This window comes from Chenopodium quinoa, unplaced genomic scaffold (assembly GCF_001683475.1).
Source record: "Chenopodium quinoa cultivar QQ74 unplaced genomic scaffold, ASM168347v1, whole genome shotgun sequence".
In the NCBI taxonomy this organism is placed as follows: Eukaryota; Viridiplantae; Streptophyta; class Magnoliopsida; order Caryophyllales; family Amaranthaceae; genus Chenopodium; species Chenopodium quinoa.
The window spans coordinates 1,146,575-1,165,806 of record NW_018743144.1 but is presented as its reverse complement, the minus strand read 5'-3'; the positions used below and the strand labels follow the sequence as shown (position 1 = coordinate 1,165,806).

Here is a 19,232-nt window from a genome sequence, read left to right as displayed (position 1 = left end):
AACACATTCAAACAAAGCTTTTTGTATCAAATGAAAGTCAAATACAATCAAACAAAGCTATTTGACTCAAATATAAATCAATTGCTTTCAAACAAAGTTAATTGAATCAAATGAAAGTCAAACACATTTAAACAAAGCTTTTTGAATCAAACCATAGTCAAACACATTAAAACAAAGGTTTTTAAATTGAATGAAGGTATAACACATCAAAACAAGGATTTTGGAATTAAATGAAAGTGAAACACGTTCAAACACAGCTTTTTAAATCAATGAAAGTCAAACACATTAAAAAAAAGATTTTTTAATCAAATGAATGTCAAACACATTCAAACAAAGCTTTTTGAATCAAATGAAAGTCAAACACATTAATACAAAGGTTTTTTAATTGAATGAAAGTCAAGTGCATTCAACGAAGCTAATTGAATCAAATGAAAGTTAGATACATTTAAACAAAGCTTTTGGAATAAAATGAATGTTAAACACATTTAAACAAAGATTTTCGAATCAAATGAAAGTCAAATGTATTTAACGAAGCTAATTGAATCAAATAAAAGTCAACACATTTAATTTTTTTTTTTTTGTTGAATCAATATAACTCAAATAGTTTAGAATAATTGTTTTTATATTAAATGAAAGAAACACACGATAAAACAAAGGTTTTGGAATCAAATAAAACTAAAAAACGTTCAGCCAAAGTTTTTTGAATCAAATGAAAGTCAAACACATTTAAACAAAGCTTTTTAAATCAAATGAAAGTCAAACATATTCAATCAAAACTTTTTGAATAAAATGAAAAGTGAAGCACATTAAAATATAGCTTTTGAATGGAATGAAACTAAAATGCATCCAACGAAGCTATTTGAATCAAATGAGATTCAAACAACTTCCGTTAAAGCTTTTTAAGTGAAATGAAAGTCAAACACATTATAATGAAGCTTTTTAATCGAATGAAAGTAAAACAAATTCAAACAATGCTTTTTGAATCAAATGAAAGTAAAATACATTCAAACAAAGCTTTTTGAATCGAATAAAAGACAAATACATTTAACGAAGCTAATTGAATCGAATAAAAGTCAAACACATTCAAACAAAGGTTAAAACAAAGCTTTTGAATGGAATGAAAGTCAAATGTATTCAACGAAGCCAATTGAATCAAATGAAATTCAAACACATTCAAACAAAGCTATTCAAGTGAAATGAAAGTCAAACACATTAAAATGATGCTTTTTGAATCAAATGAAAGTAAAACAAATTCAAACAATGCTTTTTGAATCAAATGAAGGTCAAATACATTCAAATAAAGCTTTTTGAATCGAATAAAAGATAAATGCATTCAACGAAGATAATTGAATCGAATAAAAGTCTAACACATTAAACAAAGTTTTTTAAATCAAATGAAAGTCAAATGCATTCAACGAAGCTCATTCAATTAAATGAAAGTCAAACACATATAAACAAAGCTTTTTGAATCGAACCCCAAAGTAAAAAACATTAAAAAAAAGGTTTTTAAATTGAATGAAGGTCAAACACATTAGAACAAAGAATTTTAAATCAAATGAATGTCAAACACATTCAAAGAAATCTTCTTGAATTAAACGAAAGTAAAACACACTCAAACAAGACTTTTTAAATCTAATCTAAGTCAATCACATTAAAACAAATCTTTTTGAATCGAATGAAATAAAAACTATTCAAACAAACTTTTTTAATCGAATGAAAGTCAAACACATTCAAACAAAGCTTTTTGAATCAAATGAAAGTCTAACACATTCAAACGAAGCTTTTTAATCAAATGAAAGTTAAACACATTCAGACAAAGCATTTAAATGCGAATAAAAGTCAAATGCATTCAATTAAGCTAATTAAATCAAATGTATGTTAAACATATTAAACAAAGCACTTTAAATCAAATGATGGTCAAACGCATAAAAACAAAGCCTTTTGAATCGAATGAAAGTTAAACACGTTCAAACAAAGCTTTATAATTGAATGAAAGTCAAACACATTCAAACAAAGCTTTTTGAATTGAATGAAAGTCAAATGCATTTAACGTAGCTAATTTAATCGAATGAAAGTCAAACACATTCAAACAAAGCTTTTTATATCAAATGAAAGTCAAATACATTTAAACAAAGCTATTTTAATCAAATATAAATTAATTGCATTCAAACAAAGTTAATTGAATCAAATGAAAGTTAAACACATTTAAACAAAGCTTTTTGAATCAAACCATAGTCAAACACATAAAAACAAACGTTTTTAAATTGAATGAAGGTCAAACACATTAAAATAAAGATTTTGGAATTAAAAGAAAGTGAAACATGTTTAAATAAAGCTTTTTGAATCAATGAAAGTCAAACACGTTGAAACAAATCTTTTTGAATCAAATGAAAGTCAAACACATTGATACAAAGCGTTTTAAATTGATTAAAAGTCAAATGCATTCAACAAAGCTAATTGAATCTGATGAAAGTCAAACACATTCAATCAAAGCTTTTTGAATCAAATAAAAGACAAGCACATTGTAACAAAGCTTTTTGAATTAAATAAAAGTAAAACACATTCAATCAAAGCTTTTTGAATCAAATGAAAGACAAACACATTCTAACAAAGCTTTTTGAATCAAATAAAAGTCAAACACATTCTCAAACCCTCGTTTTTCTGGGTTTGTGTTCTTTGGCTGGTGTCGGTTGGTCTAGTTCGCTGGTGTTGATTAAGTTCCGGCGGCTATTTTGGTTGAGGCTACTGGGTGGTGTTTCCTGCCTATTCTTTTTCCTAGCAGCTGGTTTGTTCAACGGTTGTTGTGGTTTTGCTTGCTCTAGTTTGCTGGTTTTGCTTGCTCTAGTTTGCTCTAGCAGCGGTTGTTCAGCTGGTTGGTCGGTGTTGCTCTATATTTGGGGGTTGAAAGTGGCAGCTCCCCTGAACTATAGATTTGTAGATGTTAAATATTCCTTGTTTCTCTTCATTTATTAAAGGAAGGTTGAATCTCTTGTTTGCCTCCCTTTTATTATCATGTTAAAATGGGAATTGTTTTCTTTGGTTGTAACTACTGTCTAGATGTATTGTGTTATTTTGTCAGCTTAGGCTTCCTAGTGATTAGTGTTGCTGGATGATGGTTATGGTAGCGATCCTTTTTCCTGGTTTGTATTGTATGCTTGCCGTGTTGTCGTCCTAGCAAGCTGATTTCTGGGTTGTTAGTTAGCTGTGATATTATGATTATGTCTATTGATGGTGGTTTGGAGGTTGGTTGTCATTGTTAAGTCTGGGTTTTGTTAGCTTGCTTGGTGTGTAGTGGGTTGAGGCCCGTTTTTTTTAGTACTGTCTACTAGCATGAGGTGCTAGTTGATGGCCTGGGTTGTATGGTGGGTGTGTCTCCTATTGCTACCTTGTTTCTTGCTTCTGTCTGGACCTCTTTTTATGCCTCTTCTTTTGTGGTAGTTTTTGACCTATCTTTTCCTCGGCATCTTATGATTTTCTGTTTTGCTTGGGGCCCTGTGCTTGTGATGCTAGCTGATGGATCATGGCTACGATCCTTTGTCCTGGTTTGTTTTGCATGTATGCTTTTGTTCTATCTTGGCATGCTGGTTACAGGGTTATTACCAAGCTAATTTTATGGTGATGCTGGTGGAAGGTGTTCTTGGTTTTATTTGGTTGAGGTTGGCTGTCATGGTTGAGTCTTGGCCTTTTTAGGTTGCCTGGTATGTAGTGGGATGAAGCCCGTTTTTAGTGTTGTCTTCTAAGGTGATAGTTGATGGCTTGTATTGTATGGTGGGTAGTATCCCTCTTTCTACCTTGGTTCTAGCTTTTGTCCAGGCTCCTTCTTTTACCTCTTTTGTTGTAGTGGTTTTCGATCTACCTTTGTCCGGGCATCTTATGCTATTATGTTTTACTTGAGCCTCCTTGTGTTTGTGCTGCTGGTTGATGGTTCATGGCTACGATCCTTTGTTCTGGTTTGTACTGCATGTATGCTATTGTTCTGTCCTGGCAGGCTGACTATGGGGTGTTATCAAGCTATTTTATGGCGATGCTGGTGGTGGTGTTTTCTCTGTCGTTTTGGCGTGGAGGAAGTGGGTTGTTATGGGTGAGTCTTGGTTATTCTAGCTTACTTGGTATGTGATAAGTCCTATTTTGCACATGTTTTAGGTGGGTATCTAAGCTCATTTTATTACAAAATTAGAGATCTTTGGTGCATATTTGCATTATTTGCTTAAGTTGTGCTCTACTACTCTTCGTTTGTGTGTTTTGATGAATTTCAGGTGATTTATATGCAAATGGAGTATGGTTGGCTAATATTGAGTATAATAATCATGGAGTATGAAAACATATTGCTTAAGAATATCAAATCATGTGTTCGAGACGAACTTGAGTGAAAATGAAGCAAAACGTTGATGAAATACTTGACAAATATGACACCTGTTCACTATTATGCTCATAACTTTTGATATACAAATGATAATGGAGTGATTCAAATTGCATTGGAAAGTAGACTTGAAGACCTTTCCAACGATATATTACACGCCTCAAACAGAGCTCCGGATATGAAGTTATGACTGATTTAAGATGAGTTAAATACAAACTATTTGCTGCAGCCTCTACGTGCCCGATCGGGCATGGTCCGCCCGGTTGGACCGGGCACATAGGAGTTAGATGATTTTTGGTATTTTCGAAGGTAGAAAGCAATTTATGAAGACCGCCCCACGCGCCCGATCGGGCAAGGTCCGCCCGGTTGGACCGGGCACGTGGTGGAAGAAGTGCTACGAAGGAAAGCAACTCCGTACTCTCACCGCCCGATCGGGAGGTGCTTGCCCGGTTGGACCGGGCACAGTTATGCGACACTCCGTATTATTATTTTCTTATTTTTAGGTCATTAAGGGTATAAATACCCCTTGTAATCTTCATTAGAAAGAAGTTTTAAGTTTTCCATTATTCCTCTTTCTCTCTCTAGAGTTCTAGTTTATTACTTTGAAGCAATTTTAATTCTTTCCATTAGATTTGAGCATTGTTTTTCAACAATTTAATTCCTTTCAATTGAAGAATCCTTGGTATTCACTTCTACTTCATTCTCTTTCAATTATAATTGCTTTTCAATTATGTTTTCCATATTCATGATTGTTATTGTTTCTTTCAATATGTGTGAGTAGATTTTCTATTCCAAGATCTAGGGTAGCCCAATTATGATTGATGCATGAATTAAAACTTTAAATTCCCCAATAATAATCCCAATTGACATGCTTAATTGATTGTGTTTATGCCAATACTAGATTAGGAATAATTAGTATTGTTATCATCCCTTTGTTCTTATTGCAACGGAAGTTGGGTATTAACGGGATTAGGTTATTCCAATTAAGGGTTTGAAGATCATCACGGAAGTAGATGATTGAATAATTAGGAATCTAGGCATGGTGTTTAATGTCCCTTATTCGCTTGATTCCACGGAAGTAGGCTTGATAGTTAATTTGGGAAGCCATTGATAACTTGGAAGAGACCTTTGGTATTATTATTAGGGATTGCTTTTCTTCTTGTCAATTGATTTATATATTGGGGGTAGATTTATTAGTTTATCAATCATAATCGTGGTAATGCTTGATCTTGGATGCTTTAGTTTATTGATTAATATTTCCTCTAGTTAATTGTGTTATTTAATATATTAGTTGATTATTATCATCCATTATTGATTGGTGACGTGCTTAGTGATTAATTGAGTCTGATTAATTGAATGAACCATAGTCTCTTGGGATTCGATCCTTACTTGCCCTACTACATAGTTAGAAGGAATAGTTAGGTTATTTTTGTTAGGTACGCGATAAGCCTATCAAATTTTGGCGCCGTTGCCGGGGACTAACGGTTTTCATCTAATTATTTGTGATTCGTTTTTGCTAAGATTTTGGTTTGTTGCTTTGGCTATTATTAACTTCTTTTTCTCTTATGAGTTGATGATATACATGCCTTGGAGATGGATGATTTATTGTCACGTCTTGCATCTGGCCATTGTTCTTGTTATTATCTTTATCATGAAAACCCTGATTGCCCTTATAGTGAGTATTTTGTTCGAGCTCCGGATGATTTTAGAATCTTTCCATTCATATATGATTATTCTAAAAAACGGTTTGTTCTAAATGAAATTTATTGGAGGATTCATGATGAATATTATCATAATTTGTATAATACGTCGGAGGAAGAATCATTTGTTGAAAAACCGATGGTTAAAGAGTCATTGGTTATAGAATCAGTGGTTGAGGTATCATTGGTTCCAATAGAAGAAGAATCATTAGTTGTAGAACCATTGGTTGAAAAGTCATTGGTTGTAGAACCAATGGTTGAAAATTTTTTTTCTTTTGCTAATGAACTTATTCGTGAGCGTAAAATAATAGAGACGTTATTGGGTGATGATAAAGAACAAGACTACCTCCATGTTCGTTCTATTAATTCTAAATTTTTAGCGGAGGAAGCAGAAGGTTGTGGTGTATCTTCATCTTTTTCTTTTGATTTTTCTTTTTACCTTGAGTTATCTTTGTGTGCTCCTAATCTTTTCTATGTAAGGATTACTGTGCTTGCAATTGAGCCCTATATAGTGCTTAATGAAATGTTTGCAGGAGCGTATGATAAGTTACTCAAGGCGTTAAATTCTTCTGATGGAAGGAGAATGGTCAAGCTTAAGACCTTGATAAACTAGCGCTTTGCGGGAGGCAACCCGTATTTCATTATTTTTATTTTAGTCTTTTCTAATTTTTGTGTGTTTTCATTTTTCTTTGATTCTTAGAGAGGTAAGGAGAGTACATCTTATGCTTGTGGGAGTTCTCTTGGTGCAGATTTTGATCTAAAAGGCTGATTTAAAAGGAGAAGAATTCGCTGGACTGCGTTCGAGTTCAATCAGGAAGAGCTCGCCCGATCGGGCGCGCGTATGGATCAGCAAAACTGCTCAATTTCGACAGGCCATAACTTTCTGGTTAATTATCGGATTTTTTTTTATGTGACCTATCGTTGGAAAGATCTTTAAGTATACTTTCCAATGCAATTAGAATCACTGCATTATATTTTATACATCAAAAGTTATGATCAAAACAGTGTACATGACTCAATTTTATTCTTTTTCCCACTAACACTTTGTTTCGTTTTTGCTCAATTTTGTTCCAAAGAGATGCATTGCAATCCTCGAGGCTTTGGTGACATTATTTTGGGTGATGATGAAGATGAGGTTTGACTACAAGTTTCCCTTTAAGACAATGAGGACATTGTCTGATTTAGCTTGGGGGGAAGTTCTTGTGTACACAAGGTACATCTTTCACTCTCTCTTTCTACTTTAGTGTGTTTTCACTAGCAGTAAGGTTTAATGCTTTCTTCTGGAAAAAGAAATGAAAAATAAAAGAATCATGATAATGAACGGCCAACGGCCATTGAACTACCTCCCTGTGCCCCTATCCTTTATGCCAAAAGGTTTTGATTTATTTTCGATTGAAAGACTTGCATAGTGGACTAAAAGATCATGATTTGACCTTGAATTTGTTGATCCCTAGTAGGAGTCAAGGTTATTTAACTATGTATGATTCAGGAGCTTGACTGTGTTAACCGTGAGGCTTGAGCCTTATATATTCATTCTTGTGTGTGTTTAGTTCCTGGTGTAGCATTGATCTTAGTTTTGACTTTAGACTCTTAGTAGTGTGTCGTAATGCATTGCACGTGCACATTGAAATGACGAAGGCCATGTTCATTAGGTAGCCTCCAGACAAAATTAGAACATCAGTTCCCTTCTTGCTTACCCATGTTGTAGCTTGACTATATTTTTCATTAACTCCACAAAAATTACCCCTTGGCCCCAATTTGATTACTTTTCCCAAGTCTAGCTTGGGGGAGCTATTTTATGCGGTATTTTTGCGTGATTCTGTTTCAAGTTGCAATTGATGCGAAAATATTGAAAAGAAAAGGAAGAAGAAGAGAAAAAGTGAGAAAAGGAGGTTTGATTGAATTACTTGAAAAAAAAAAAGTAACATTTCTTGAAAAAGAAAGAGAGAAATAAAGAAAAGAAAGAAAAATATTTGGAAAAAGTTTCAAATGAAAAATTGTTGGATTGAAATAAAAAAAAATAAAAAGATAAAAAAAAAATAAAGAAATGAAGCAAACAAGTAAAAGAAGGTTGAAGAGTTGAGAATGTAGGTGGATGAGATGATGGTTGTGTTTTCATTGTAATTGGGTTTGTGTTTCATTGATCGAAGTTGATGAATCGAGGTGTGACTCATCGCATTTGATAGTTCCCCCCGGTTAGACTATTATAGCTCTCATTCCCCAAATTATTGTCCTACCCATTCTTATTCCCGACCTACGTTACAAGCTTCACAAAGTCCTTCCGATCTTCGTGCATAGCATTGCGTTCATGTGAATTGAGTCTTTTGTCAAAATGCTGGAGTATATGTTGCATTTCAAGTCGACATTGACTAGGTTGAGCGTTATTATAACCCTCTAAACACGCGAGTGTTGTGAGATGGGGGGATTGCATTGTTGGTGGGGATGGTGAGAGATCGAGCTCATTTTTAGCTCGCCACATAAAAAGTGTGTTGAGTGACCACCGATGTGAGATACTCTAGTCTTCGATTCTTGAATTATAAATGGTTGGTCTCATTTGACGATTAATTAGGTGGATCGACGGTTTGAGTAATTTGATTGGTTGATTAGGATGCATGCTCGTTTGATTTCGATTTTGAATCCTTGTTTGATTTTGCATTATGGGGTGAAGCATGTTGTTTGGTTGTTGATTGTTGTTGATTATTGTTAATTGTCTTGCTTGAGGACAAGCAAGAGTTTAGCTTGGGGGAATTTGATAAGTCCTATTTTGCACATGTTTTAGGTGGGTATCTAAGCTCATTTTATTACAAAATTAGAGATCTTTGGTGCATATTTGCATTATTTGCTTAAGTTGTGCTCTACTACTCTTCGTTTGTGTGTTTTGATGAATTTCAGGTGATTTATATGCAAATGGAGTATGGTTGGCTAATATTGAGTATAATAATCATGGAGTATGAAAACATATTGCTTAAGAATATCAAATCATGTGTTCGAGACGAACTTGAGTGAAAATGAAGCAAAACGTTGATGAAATACTTGACAAATATGACACCTGTTCACTATTATGCTCATAACTTTTGATATACAAATGATAATGGAGTGATTCAAATTGCATTGGAAAGTAGACTTGAAGACCTTTCCAACGATATATTACACGCCTCAAACAGAGCTCCGGATATGAAGTTATGACTGATTTAAGATGAGTTAAATACAAACTATTTGCTGCAGCCTCTACGTGCCCGATCGGGCATGGTCCGCCCGGTTGGACCGGGCACATAGGAGTTAGATGATTTTTGGTATTTTCGAAGGTAGAAAGCAATTTATGAAGACCGCCCCACGCGCCCGATCGGGCAAGGTCCGCCCGGTTGGACCGGGCACGTGGTGGAAGAAGTGCTACGAAGGAAAGCAACTCCGTACTCTCACCGCCCGATCGGGAGGTGCTTGCCCGGTTGGACCGGGCACAGTTATGCGACACTCCGTATTATTATTTTCTTATTTTTAGGTCATTAAGGGTATAAATACCCCTTGTAATCTTCATTAGAAAGAAGTTTTAAGTTTTCCATTATTCCTCTTTCTCTCTCTAGAGTTCTAGTTTATTACTTTGAAGCAATTTTAATTCTTTCCATTAGATTTGAGCATTGTTTTTCAACAATTTAATTCCTTTCAATTGAAGAATCCTTGGTATTCACTTCTACTTCATTCTCTTTCAATTATAATTGCTTTTCAATTATGTTTTCCATATTCATGATTGTTATTGTTTCTTTCAATATGTGTGAGTAGATTTTCTATTCCAAGATCTAGGGTAGCCCAATTATGATTGATGCATGAATTAAAACTTTAAATTCCCCAATAATAATCCCAATTGACATGCTTAATTGATTGTGTTTATGCCAATACTAGATTAGGAATAATTAGTATTGTTATCATCCCTTTGTTCTTATTGCAACGGAAGTTGGGTATTAACGGGATTAGGTTATTCCAATTAAGGGTTTGAAGATCATCACGGAAGTAGATGATTGAATAATTAGGAATCTAGGCATGGTGTTTAATGTCCCTTATTCGCTTGATTCCACGGAAGTAGGCTTGATAGTTAATTTGGGAAGCCATTGATAACTTGGAAGAGACCTTTGGTATTATTATTAGGGATTGCTTTTCTTCTTGTCAATTGATTTATATATTGGGGGTAGATTTATTAGTTTATCAATCATAATCGTGGTAATGCTTGATCTTGGATGCTTTAGTTTATTGATTAATATTTCCTCTAGTTAATTGTGTTATTTAATATATTAGTTGATTATTATCATCCATTATTGATTGGTGACGTGCTTAGTGATTAATTGAGTCTGATTAATTGAATGAACCATAGTCTCTTGGGATTCGATCCTTACTTGCCCTACTACATAGTTAGAAGGAATAGTTAGGTTATTTTTGTTAGGTACGCGATAAGCCTATCAGTATGTAGTAGGTTGAGGCCCTATTTTTAGTGTTGTCTCCTAGTATGAGGTGCTAGTTGATGACCTGGATTGTATGGTGGGTGATATTCCTATTGCTTCCTTGTTTGCTGTTTCTTCCAGGACTCCTTCTTTTGCCTCTTCTGTTGTGGTGGTTGGTGATCTGTCTTTACTCAGGCATCTTATGCTATTATATGATCTTAAGCTCCCCTGTGTTTGTGCTGCTGGCTGATGGCTCATGGCTACGATCTTTTGTTCTGGTTTGTACTGCATGTATGCTATTGTTCTGTCCTGGCAGGCTGACTATGGGGTTGTTATCCAGCTGTTTTTTATGGTGATTCAAATGGTGGTGTATTATCTGTTGTTGTCTTGGCATGGTGGAATTTTGTTGTTATGGGTGAGTCTTGGATATTTAGCTTGCTTGGTGGGCAGTAGGTTGATGCCTTATTTTTAGTGCTGACTTCTAGCATGAGGTGCTAGTTGATGGCCCGGATTGTATGGTGGGTGGTATTCCTATTGCTACTTTGTTTGTTGTTTCTCCAAGGCCCCTTTCTCTTCCCTCTTCCATTGTGATAGTTGTTGATCTACCTTTGTCGTGGCATCTTATTCTTTGTCTTGCTTGAGCCTCTTTATATGTTTGTGCTGCTGGATGATGGTTCATGGCTGCGATCTTTTGTCCTGGTTTGTACTGCATGCATGCTGTTGTTCTGTCCTGGCAGGCTGACTGTGGTGTTGTTATCAAGATGTTTTTATGATGATGCTGGCGGATGGTGTATGCTTTCAAGTTAAGCTGATGCTTTATTATACTCACCTTATTTGATATCTTCGGATGTATTGGTTTTTACCCACTTTTGGATGTAGCTATGGTATCCTCTCCCTTTAGGAGTTAGAGATTCCGTAGTACTTTTCTTTGTTTTGCCTTCGGGCTTTGGTTTTGTTGCTTCTTTGGCCCAGAGGGCTTGTACTGCACTTTCATTTGTTGTAGTTGCTACTTTTATGGGTAGTAACTCTGTACTTTTGGTAATAAAATTCTTTACTTACCAAAACAGTCAAACACATTCAAACAAAGCTTCTTAAATCAAATGAAAGTAAAACACATTCAAACAAAACTTTTTTAATCAAATCTAAGTCAATCACACTAAAACAAATCTTTTTTAATCGAATGAAATAAAAACACATTTAAACAACTTTTTTAATCGAATGAAAGTCAAACACATTCAAACAAAGCTTTGTGAATCAAATGAAAGTCTAACACATTCAAACGAAGCTTTTTGAATCGAATGAAAGTCAAACACATTCAAACAAACTTTTTTAATCGAATGAAAGTCAAACACATTAAAACAAACTTTTTTAATCGAATGAAAGTCAAACACATTCAAACAAAGCTTTTTGAATCAAATGAAAGTCGAACACATTCAAACGAAGCTTTTTAATCAAATGAAAGTTAAACACATTCAGACAAAGCTTTTTAATGCGAATGAAATTCAAATGCATTCAATGAAGCTAATTAATGTTAAACATATAAAACAAACCAGTTTAAATCAAATGATGGTCAAACGCATAAAAACAAAGCTTTTTGAATCAAGTGAAAGTCAAACACGTTCAAACAAAGCTTTAGAATTGAATGAAAGTCAAACACATTCAAACAAAGCTTTTTGAATTGAATGAAAGTCAAATGCATTTAACGCAGCTAATTTAATCGAATGAAAGTCAAACACATTCAAACAAAGCTTTTTGTATCAAATGAAAGTCAAATACATTCAAACAAAGCTATTTGAATCAAATATAAATCAATTGCATTCAAACAATGTTAATTGAATAAAATAAAAGGCAAACACATTTAAACAAAGCTTTTTGAATCAAACCATAGTCAAACACATTAAAACAAAGGTTTTTGAATTGAATTAAAGTCAAACACATTAAAACAAAGGTTTTGGAATCAAATGAAAGTGAAACACGTTCAAACAAAGCTTTTTGAATCAATGAAAGTCAAACACATTAAAACTAAGCTTTTTGAATCAAATGAAAGTCAAACACATTGATACAAAGTGTTTTGAATCGATCGAAAATCAAATGCATTCAACAAAGCTAATTGAATCAGATGAAAGTCAAACACATTCAATCAAGGCTTTTTGACTCAAATGAAAGACAAGCACATTGTAACAAAGCATTTTGATTTAAATAAAAGTCAAACACATTCAATCAAAGCTTTTTGAATCAAATGAAAGACAAACACATTCTAGCAAAGCTTTTTGAATCGAATGAAAGTTAAACACATTCAAACAAAGATTTTGAATCAAATGAAAGTCAAACACATTAAAACAAAGCTTTTTGAATTGAATGAAAATCAAATGCATTCAACGAAGCTAATTAAATCATATGAAAGTCAAACACATTAAAAAAAAAAACTTTTTGAATATAATCAAAGTCAAACACATTAAAATAAAGGTTTTTAAATTCAATGAAAGTCAAACACTTTTAAACAAAGGTTTTAGAATCAAATGGAATTCTAACAAATTCAAACAACGGTATATGATTCAAATGAAAGTCAAACAAATTCAAACAAAGATTTTTGAATCGAATAAAAGTCAAATGCATTCAATGAAGCTAATTGAATCAAATGAAAGTTAAACACAATTAAACAATGCTTTTTGAATCAAATCAAAGTTAATCACATTAAAACAAAGCTTTTTAAATCAAATAATGAAAGTCAAACACATTTAAACCAAGTATTTTGAATCGAATGAAAATCTAATGCATTCAACGAATCTAATTAAACTAAATGAAAGTCAAACACATTTAAACACATTCGTACAAAGCTTTTTGAATCAAATTAAAGTTAAACACATTCAAACTAAGCTTTTAGAATCAAATGAAAGTCAAACACATTCAAACAAATCTCTTTGAATCAAATGAAAGGTTAAACACATTCAAACAAAGCTTTCTTTAATCAAATAAAAGTCAAACACATTCAAACAAATCTTTTTGAATCATATGAAGTCAAATACATTAAATAAAATTCAAATGCATTTAACGCAGTTAATTGAAGCAAATGAAGTAAACTCATTCAAACAAAGCTTTTTTAAATCGAATGAAAGCCAAACAAGTTAAAACAAAGCCTTTTGAATCGAATTTAAATCAAATACATTAAACGAAGCTTATTGAATTAAATGACAGTCCAACACATACAAACAAAGCTTTTTCAATCAAATTAAAGTCAAAAAAACAAAAAAAACAAAGCTTTTTTAATCAAACAAAAGTCAAACACATATAAACAAAGCTTTATAAATTGAATGAAAGTAAAATTCAATGAACGAAGTTAGATAAATCAAATGAAAGTTAAACACATTCAAACAAAGCTTTTCAAATCCAATGAAAAAAAACACCTTCAAACAAGGTTTTTGAATCATCTGAAAGTCTGACACATTCAAACAAAGCTTTTTGAATAAAATAAAATTCAAATGCATTCAACGAACTAATTGAATTAAATGACAATTAAACACATATAAACAATGCTTTTAAAATCAAATTCAAGCCATATTCATAAAAACAAAGATTTTTAAATCAAATGAAAGTCAAATACATTAAAATGAAGTTTTTTAATCAAATGAAAGTAAAATAACGTCAAACAAAGCTTTTTGAATCAAATGAAAGTCAAATACATTCAAACAAAGCTTTGGAATCGAATAAAAGACAATGGCATTTAATAAAGATAATTGAATCGAATAAAAGTCAAACACATTCAAACAAAGGTTTTAAAACAAATGAAAGTCAAACACATTAAAACAAAGCTTTTTGAATAGAATGAAAGTCAAATGCATTCAACAAAGCTAATTGAATCAAATGAAATTCAAACACATTCAAACAAAGCTATTTAAGTGAAATGAAAGGCAAACACATGAAAATGAAGTTTTTTGAATCAAATGAAAGTAAAACAAATTCAAAAAAAGCTTTTTGAATCAAATGAAGGTCAAATACATTCAAACAAAGCTTTTTGAATCGAATAAAAGACAAATGCATTCAACGAAACTAATTAAATCGAATAAAAGTCAAACAAATTCAACAAAGGTTTTTAAATCAAACGAAAGTCAATTGCATTCAATGAAGCTCATTGAATCAAATGAAAGTCAAACACATATAAACAAAGCATTTTCAATCAAACTAAAGTCAAAAACATTAAAAAAGGTTTCTAAACTGAATGAAAGTGAAATACATTAGAACAAAGAATTTTAAATCAAATGAATGTCAAACACATTAAAACAAAGCTTCTTAAATCAAATGAAAGTAAAACACATTCAAACAAAACTTTTTAAATCAAATCTAAGTCAATCAGATTCAGACAAATATTTTTGAATCGAATGAAATAAAAACACATTCAAACAAACTTTTTTAATCGAATGAAAGCCAATCACATTCAAACAAAGCTTTTTGAAAAAAGTCTAACACATTCAAACGAAGATTTTTTATCAAATAAAAGTTAAACATATTGAGACAAAGCTTTTTATTGCAAATAAAAGTCAAATGCATTCAATGAAGCTAATTAAATCAAATGTATGTTAAACATATTAAACAAAGCAATTTAAATCAAATGATGGTCAAACACATTAAAACAAAGCCTTTTGAATCGAATAAAAGTCAAACACGTTCAAACAAAGCTTTAGAATTGAATGAATGTCAAACACATTCAAACAAAGCTTTTTGACTTAAATGAAGGTCAAATACATTTAACGTAGCTAATTTAATCGAATGAAAGTCAAACACATTCAAACAAAGCTTTTTGTATCAAATGAAAGTCAAATACAATCAACCAAAGCTATTTGAATCAAATATAAATCAATTGCTTTCAAACAAAGTTAATTGAATCAAATGAAAGTCAAACACATTTAAACAAAGCTTTTTGAATCAAACCATAGTCAAACACATTTAAACAAAGGTTTTTAAATTGAATGAAGGTCAAACACAATAAAACAAGGATTTTGGAATTAAATGAAAGTGAAACGCGTTCAAACAAAGCTTTTTAAATCATTGAAAGTCAAACACATTAAAACTAAGATTTTTGAATCAAATGAAGGTCAAACACATTGATACAAAGCGTTTTTAATCGATTAAAAGTCAAATGCATTCAACAAAGCTAATTGAATCAGATGAAAGTGAAACCCATTCAATCAAAGATTTTTGAATCAAATGAAAGACAAGCACATTGTAACAAAGCTTTTTGAATCAAACAAAAGTCAAACACATTCAATAAAAGCTTTTTGAATCAAATGAAACACAAACACATTCTAACAAAGGTTTTTGAATCAAATGAAAGTCAAACACATTAAAACAAAGCTTTTTAATCGAATGGAAGTTAAACACATTCAAACAAAGGTTTTGAATCAAATGAAAGTCAAACACATTAAAACAAAGCTTTTTGAATCGAATGAAAATCAAATGCATTCAACGAAGCTAATTGAATCAGATGAAAGTCAAACACATTCAAAAAAAAACTTTTTGGATAGAATCAAAGTTAAACACATTAAAATAAAGGTTTTTAAATTCAATTAAAGTCAAACACTTTAAAACAAAGGTATTAGAATCAAATGGAAGTCAAACAAATTCAAACAAAGATTTTTAAATCGAATAAAAGTCAAATGCATTTAACGAAACTAATTGAATCAAATGAAAGTTAAAGACATTTAAACAATGCTTTTTGAATCAAATCAAAGTTAACCACATTTAAACAAAGCTTTTTAAATCAAATGAATGTCAAACACATTTAAACAAAGTTTTTTTAATCGAATGAAAATCAAATGCATTCAAAGAATCTAATTAAATTAAATGAAAGTCAAACACATTTAAACAAAGCTTTTTTAATCAAATAAAAGTGAAACACATTAAAACAAATATTTTTGAAACAAATGAAAGTCAAACACACTCAAACGTAACTTTTTGAATCAAAGGAAAGTCTAACATATACTAACAACGCTTTTTGAATCGAATAAAAATCAATCACATTAAAACAAAGCTTTTTGAATCGAATAAAAATCAAATGCATTCAACAAAACTAATTGAATAAAGTGATTGTCCAACACATTCAAACAAAGCTCTATGATTCAAATGGAAATCAAACAAAGATTTTCGCCTCGAATGAAATTCGAATGCATTCAACGAAGATAATTAAATCAAATGAGAGACAAACACAATTAAACAATGCTTTTTGAATCATATGAAACGCAAAAACACATTCAAACAAAGCTTTTTAAATCAACGGAAAGTCAAATACATACAAACATTGCTTTTTGAATCGAATGAAAGTAAAACACATTCAAACAAAATTTTTGAATCAAATGAAACTCGACTACATTAAAACAAAGCTTTTTTATTCAAATGAAAGTCAAAAACTTTTAAACAAAGCTTTTTGAATCAAAGGAAAGTCAAACACATACTAACATTGCTTCATGAAATAAACGTGAGTCAAACACAGTCATACAAAGCTTTTTGAATCAAAGAAAAGTTTAACACATTAAAACACAACTTTTTGCATCAAATGAAAGAAAACTCATTCAAACAAAGCTTTTTAAATCAATTAAAAGTCAAACACATTCATACAAAGCTTTTTGAATCAAATTAAAGATAAACACATTCAAACAAAGCTTTTTGAATCAAATAAAAGTTAAACACATTCAAACAAAGCTTTTAAAATCAAATGAAAGTCAAACACGATGTAGGGAATATTTCAAGCGTTAATCCCTAGTTTGAACCCCAGTGTGATCATACACTAAAGTATGGTGGTGTCTAAAGGAAAAGAAGATAGAGCAAAACAGTCGCCAAAAAGTTTTGTTAGGAACTTGTAAACCGTTCACGAGGTGAAGGTTAAACCCTTTAACGATCCAAGAGATCGTCAACTCCATAAGGTCTTGAACCAAATAGGGTTCGGGGATGAAGGTACAAATCCAACCTAAAAGAGATTGAACCTGCCTTAATAATAGGCCTTTACTTTATTCAGATCGTGTGCGCTTTCTGACTAACATGCAATCAATAGGTTTAACCCTAAACCTGTTTACCTATGTTGGTTGAATATTAATGCACAAATAAAACTATTATTGGCGATCACTTGAATTATAATCAAATTAACCCTAAAAAGATTATTAATTATCTTATTAACCATGATTACAAGTACCAATTCCCTTTAAACATGCATAAAAGGTGTGATCAAGCAATAGCAATAAATATCATCAAGCAACATAATAAATAATCATCATAATAATAATTATAAACATGTTAAAGCATAATAATAATAATAGCAAGATCCTAGGCATGATACTAACATGATTAATAAGAAACCCTAGCATGTCACTTAGCAATAAAAATCATATTTTTAATCCTAACATGATACTAACATAAATATTAGGAAGAGAATAAAAAGCATCGCAGGAATCATGATTGATATAAGCAAATCACCCTAAATATCATACTAAAGAAAGCATCCTAACATGATACTAGGAACATCCTAAACACGACACTAGGAATAAATTAAGCATCCTAAGCATGATAATATCAATTAAACAATTAAAGCACTTACTTGGATGCCTTGTACCTCTTTCTAATAACAAAATAAACACGTTAGTAACTTCAAGGAAAATAATAATCAAAACAATTAAATCAAATAATTAAAAGAGAGATTTGGGACCAAACCCTCAGAAATTAAACCTTTCACGTCTAGGGCGAAGGCAACTTCGAATATGGCTAGGTGTTTCTAAATCTAATGAATGCGGAATTTTGTATTTGAGAGAAGGCTAGTTTAGAAAAGAGAGAGAGAGAATAATCAAGAATTTCTTGATGAGAGTTGGTGAGTCAAAACAGAGTTTTTAGCACGCTATTTATAAAGAAAATCAGCCAAAAAGATACCACATCAAAAAGCCAAGTTAGCGCCAAACGCTGAATTTAGCGTTAGACGCTAAGGCTAGCGCCAGCCGCCAAGCGTAGAGTCAGACGTTACTCCTGGCGTTTTGCGCTGACTTAGAAATTCACGCGTTTTTCTTAAAATCAGATAAAAATTGTCGTACAGGAGGATAAAATCGTATTTTCCTCAAAAACGTTCTTTGATTCCGATTAAAACTCTAAAAAGTCAACAAAAGTCAATTTATCAATGCTAATTGAATTAAGAATGAAAAGAACCTTCTACAAGAATCTAGAAGACTAAAACCATTCCTAATTGCGTTAGGAATGATAAATCCATATTATGCCCTCCTCTAGATCATTGGGCCACATATAAGGTTCAAACCAGGCCCAGTTCAGTAATTTAGCCATAACTTCCTCAATATTCATCGGAATTGGGCATATAATATATCGTTGGAAAGCTCTTTTCAAGCCCCATCCAACTACACTATTATTGGACTCATATCATGGTGATCGCGGGTAAATAGTAGGTCGTTGGGACTACTAACCCTAACAAAATTAACAATTTATAAAGCCTAAACCTACAATAAACTAGTTAGTGGCAAGTAAAGGGTCGAACCCAAAAGGACTAAGTGTACTAATTTGTGCAAATTAGACTAGTAGGAAAGGTTGTGGGATAGAGAGAGATTAAACCAAATACTATTAAGAGCAAATAACTAAAACTAGGGAAAGTGGAATCCAATTACATCAATGCATTCAACAACATCATACAATTAGATGAAAATGCCCTCAATTAGGAACATCAACACATTTAACTCACTCTCGCACAATTAAGCAATGTTA

At 32.0% G+C, this 19,232-nt stretch overlaps 1 protein-coding gene across 1 annotated transcript; it reads left to right on the top strand.

Annotated features, from left to right (window-relative positions):
• Positions 1-5,805: 5,805 nt before the first annotated feature.
• LOC110732149 lies at positions 5,806-7,176 on the top strand. The gene is made up of 2 exons (XM_021912065.1): positions 5,806-6,946; positions 7,137-7,176. The coding sequence occupies exon 1, from the start codon at positions 5,954-5,956 to the stop codon at positions 6,671-6,673; it is 720 nt and encodes a 239-aa protein (XP_021767757.1). The 5' UTR covers positions 5,806-5,953; the 3' UTR covers positions 6,674-6,946; positions 7,137-7,176.
• Positions 7,177-19,232: the final 12,056 nt, after the last annotated feature.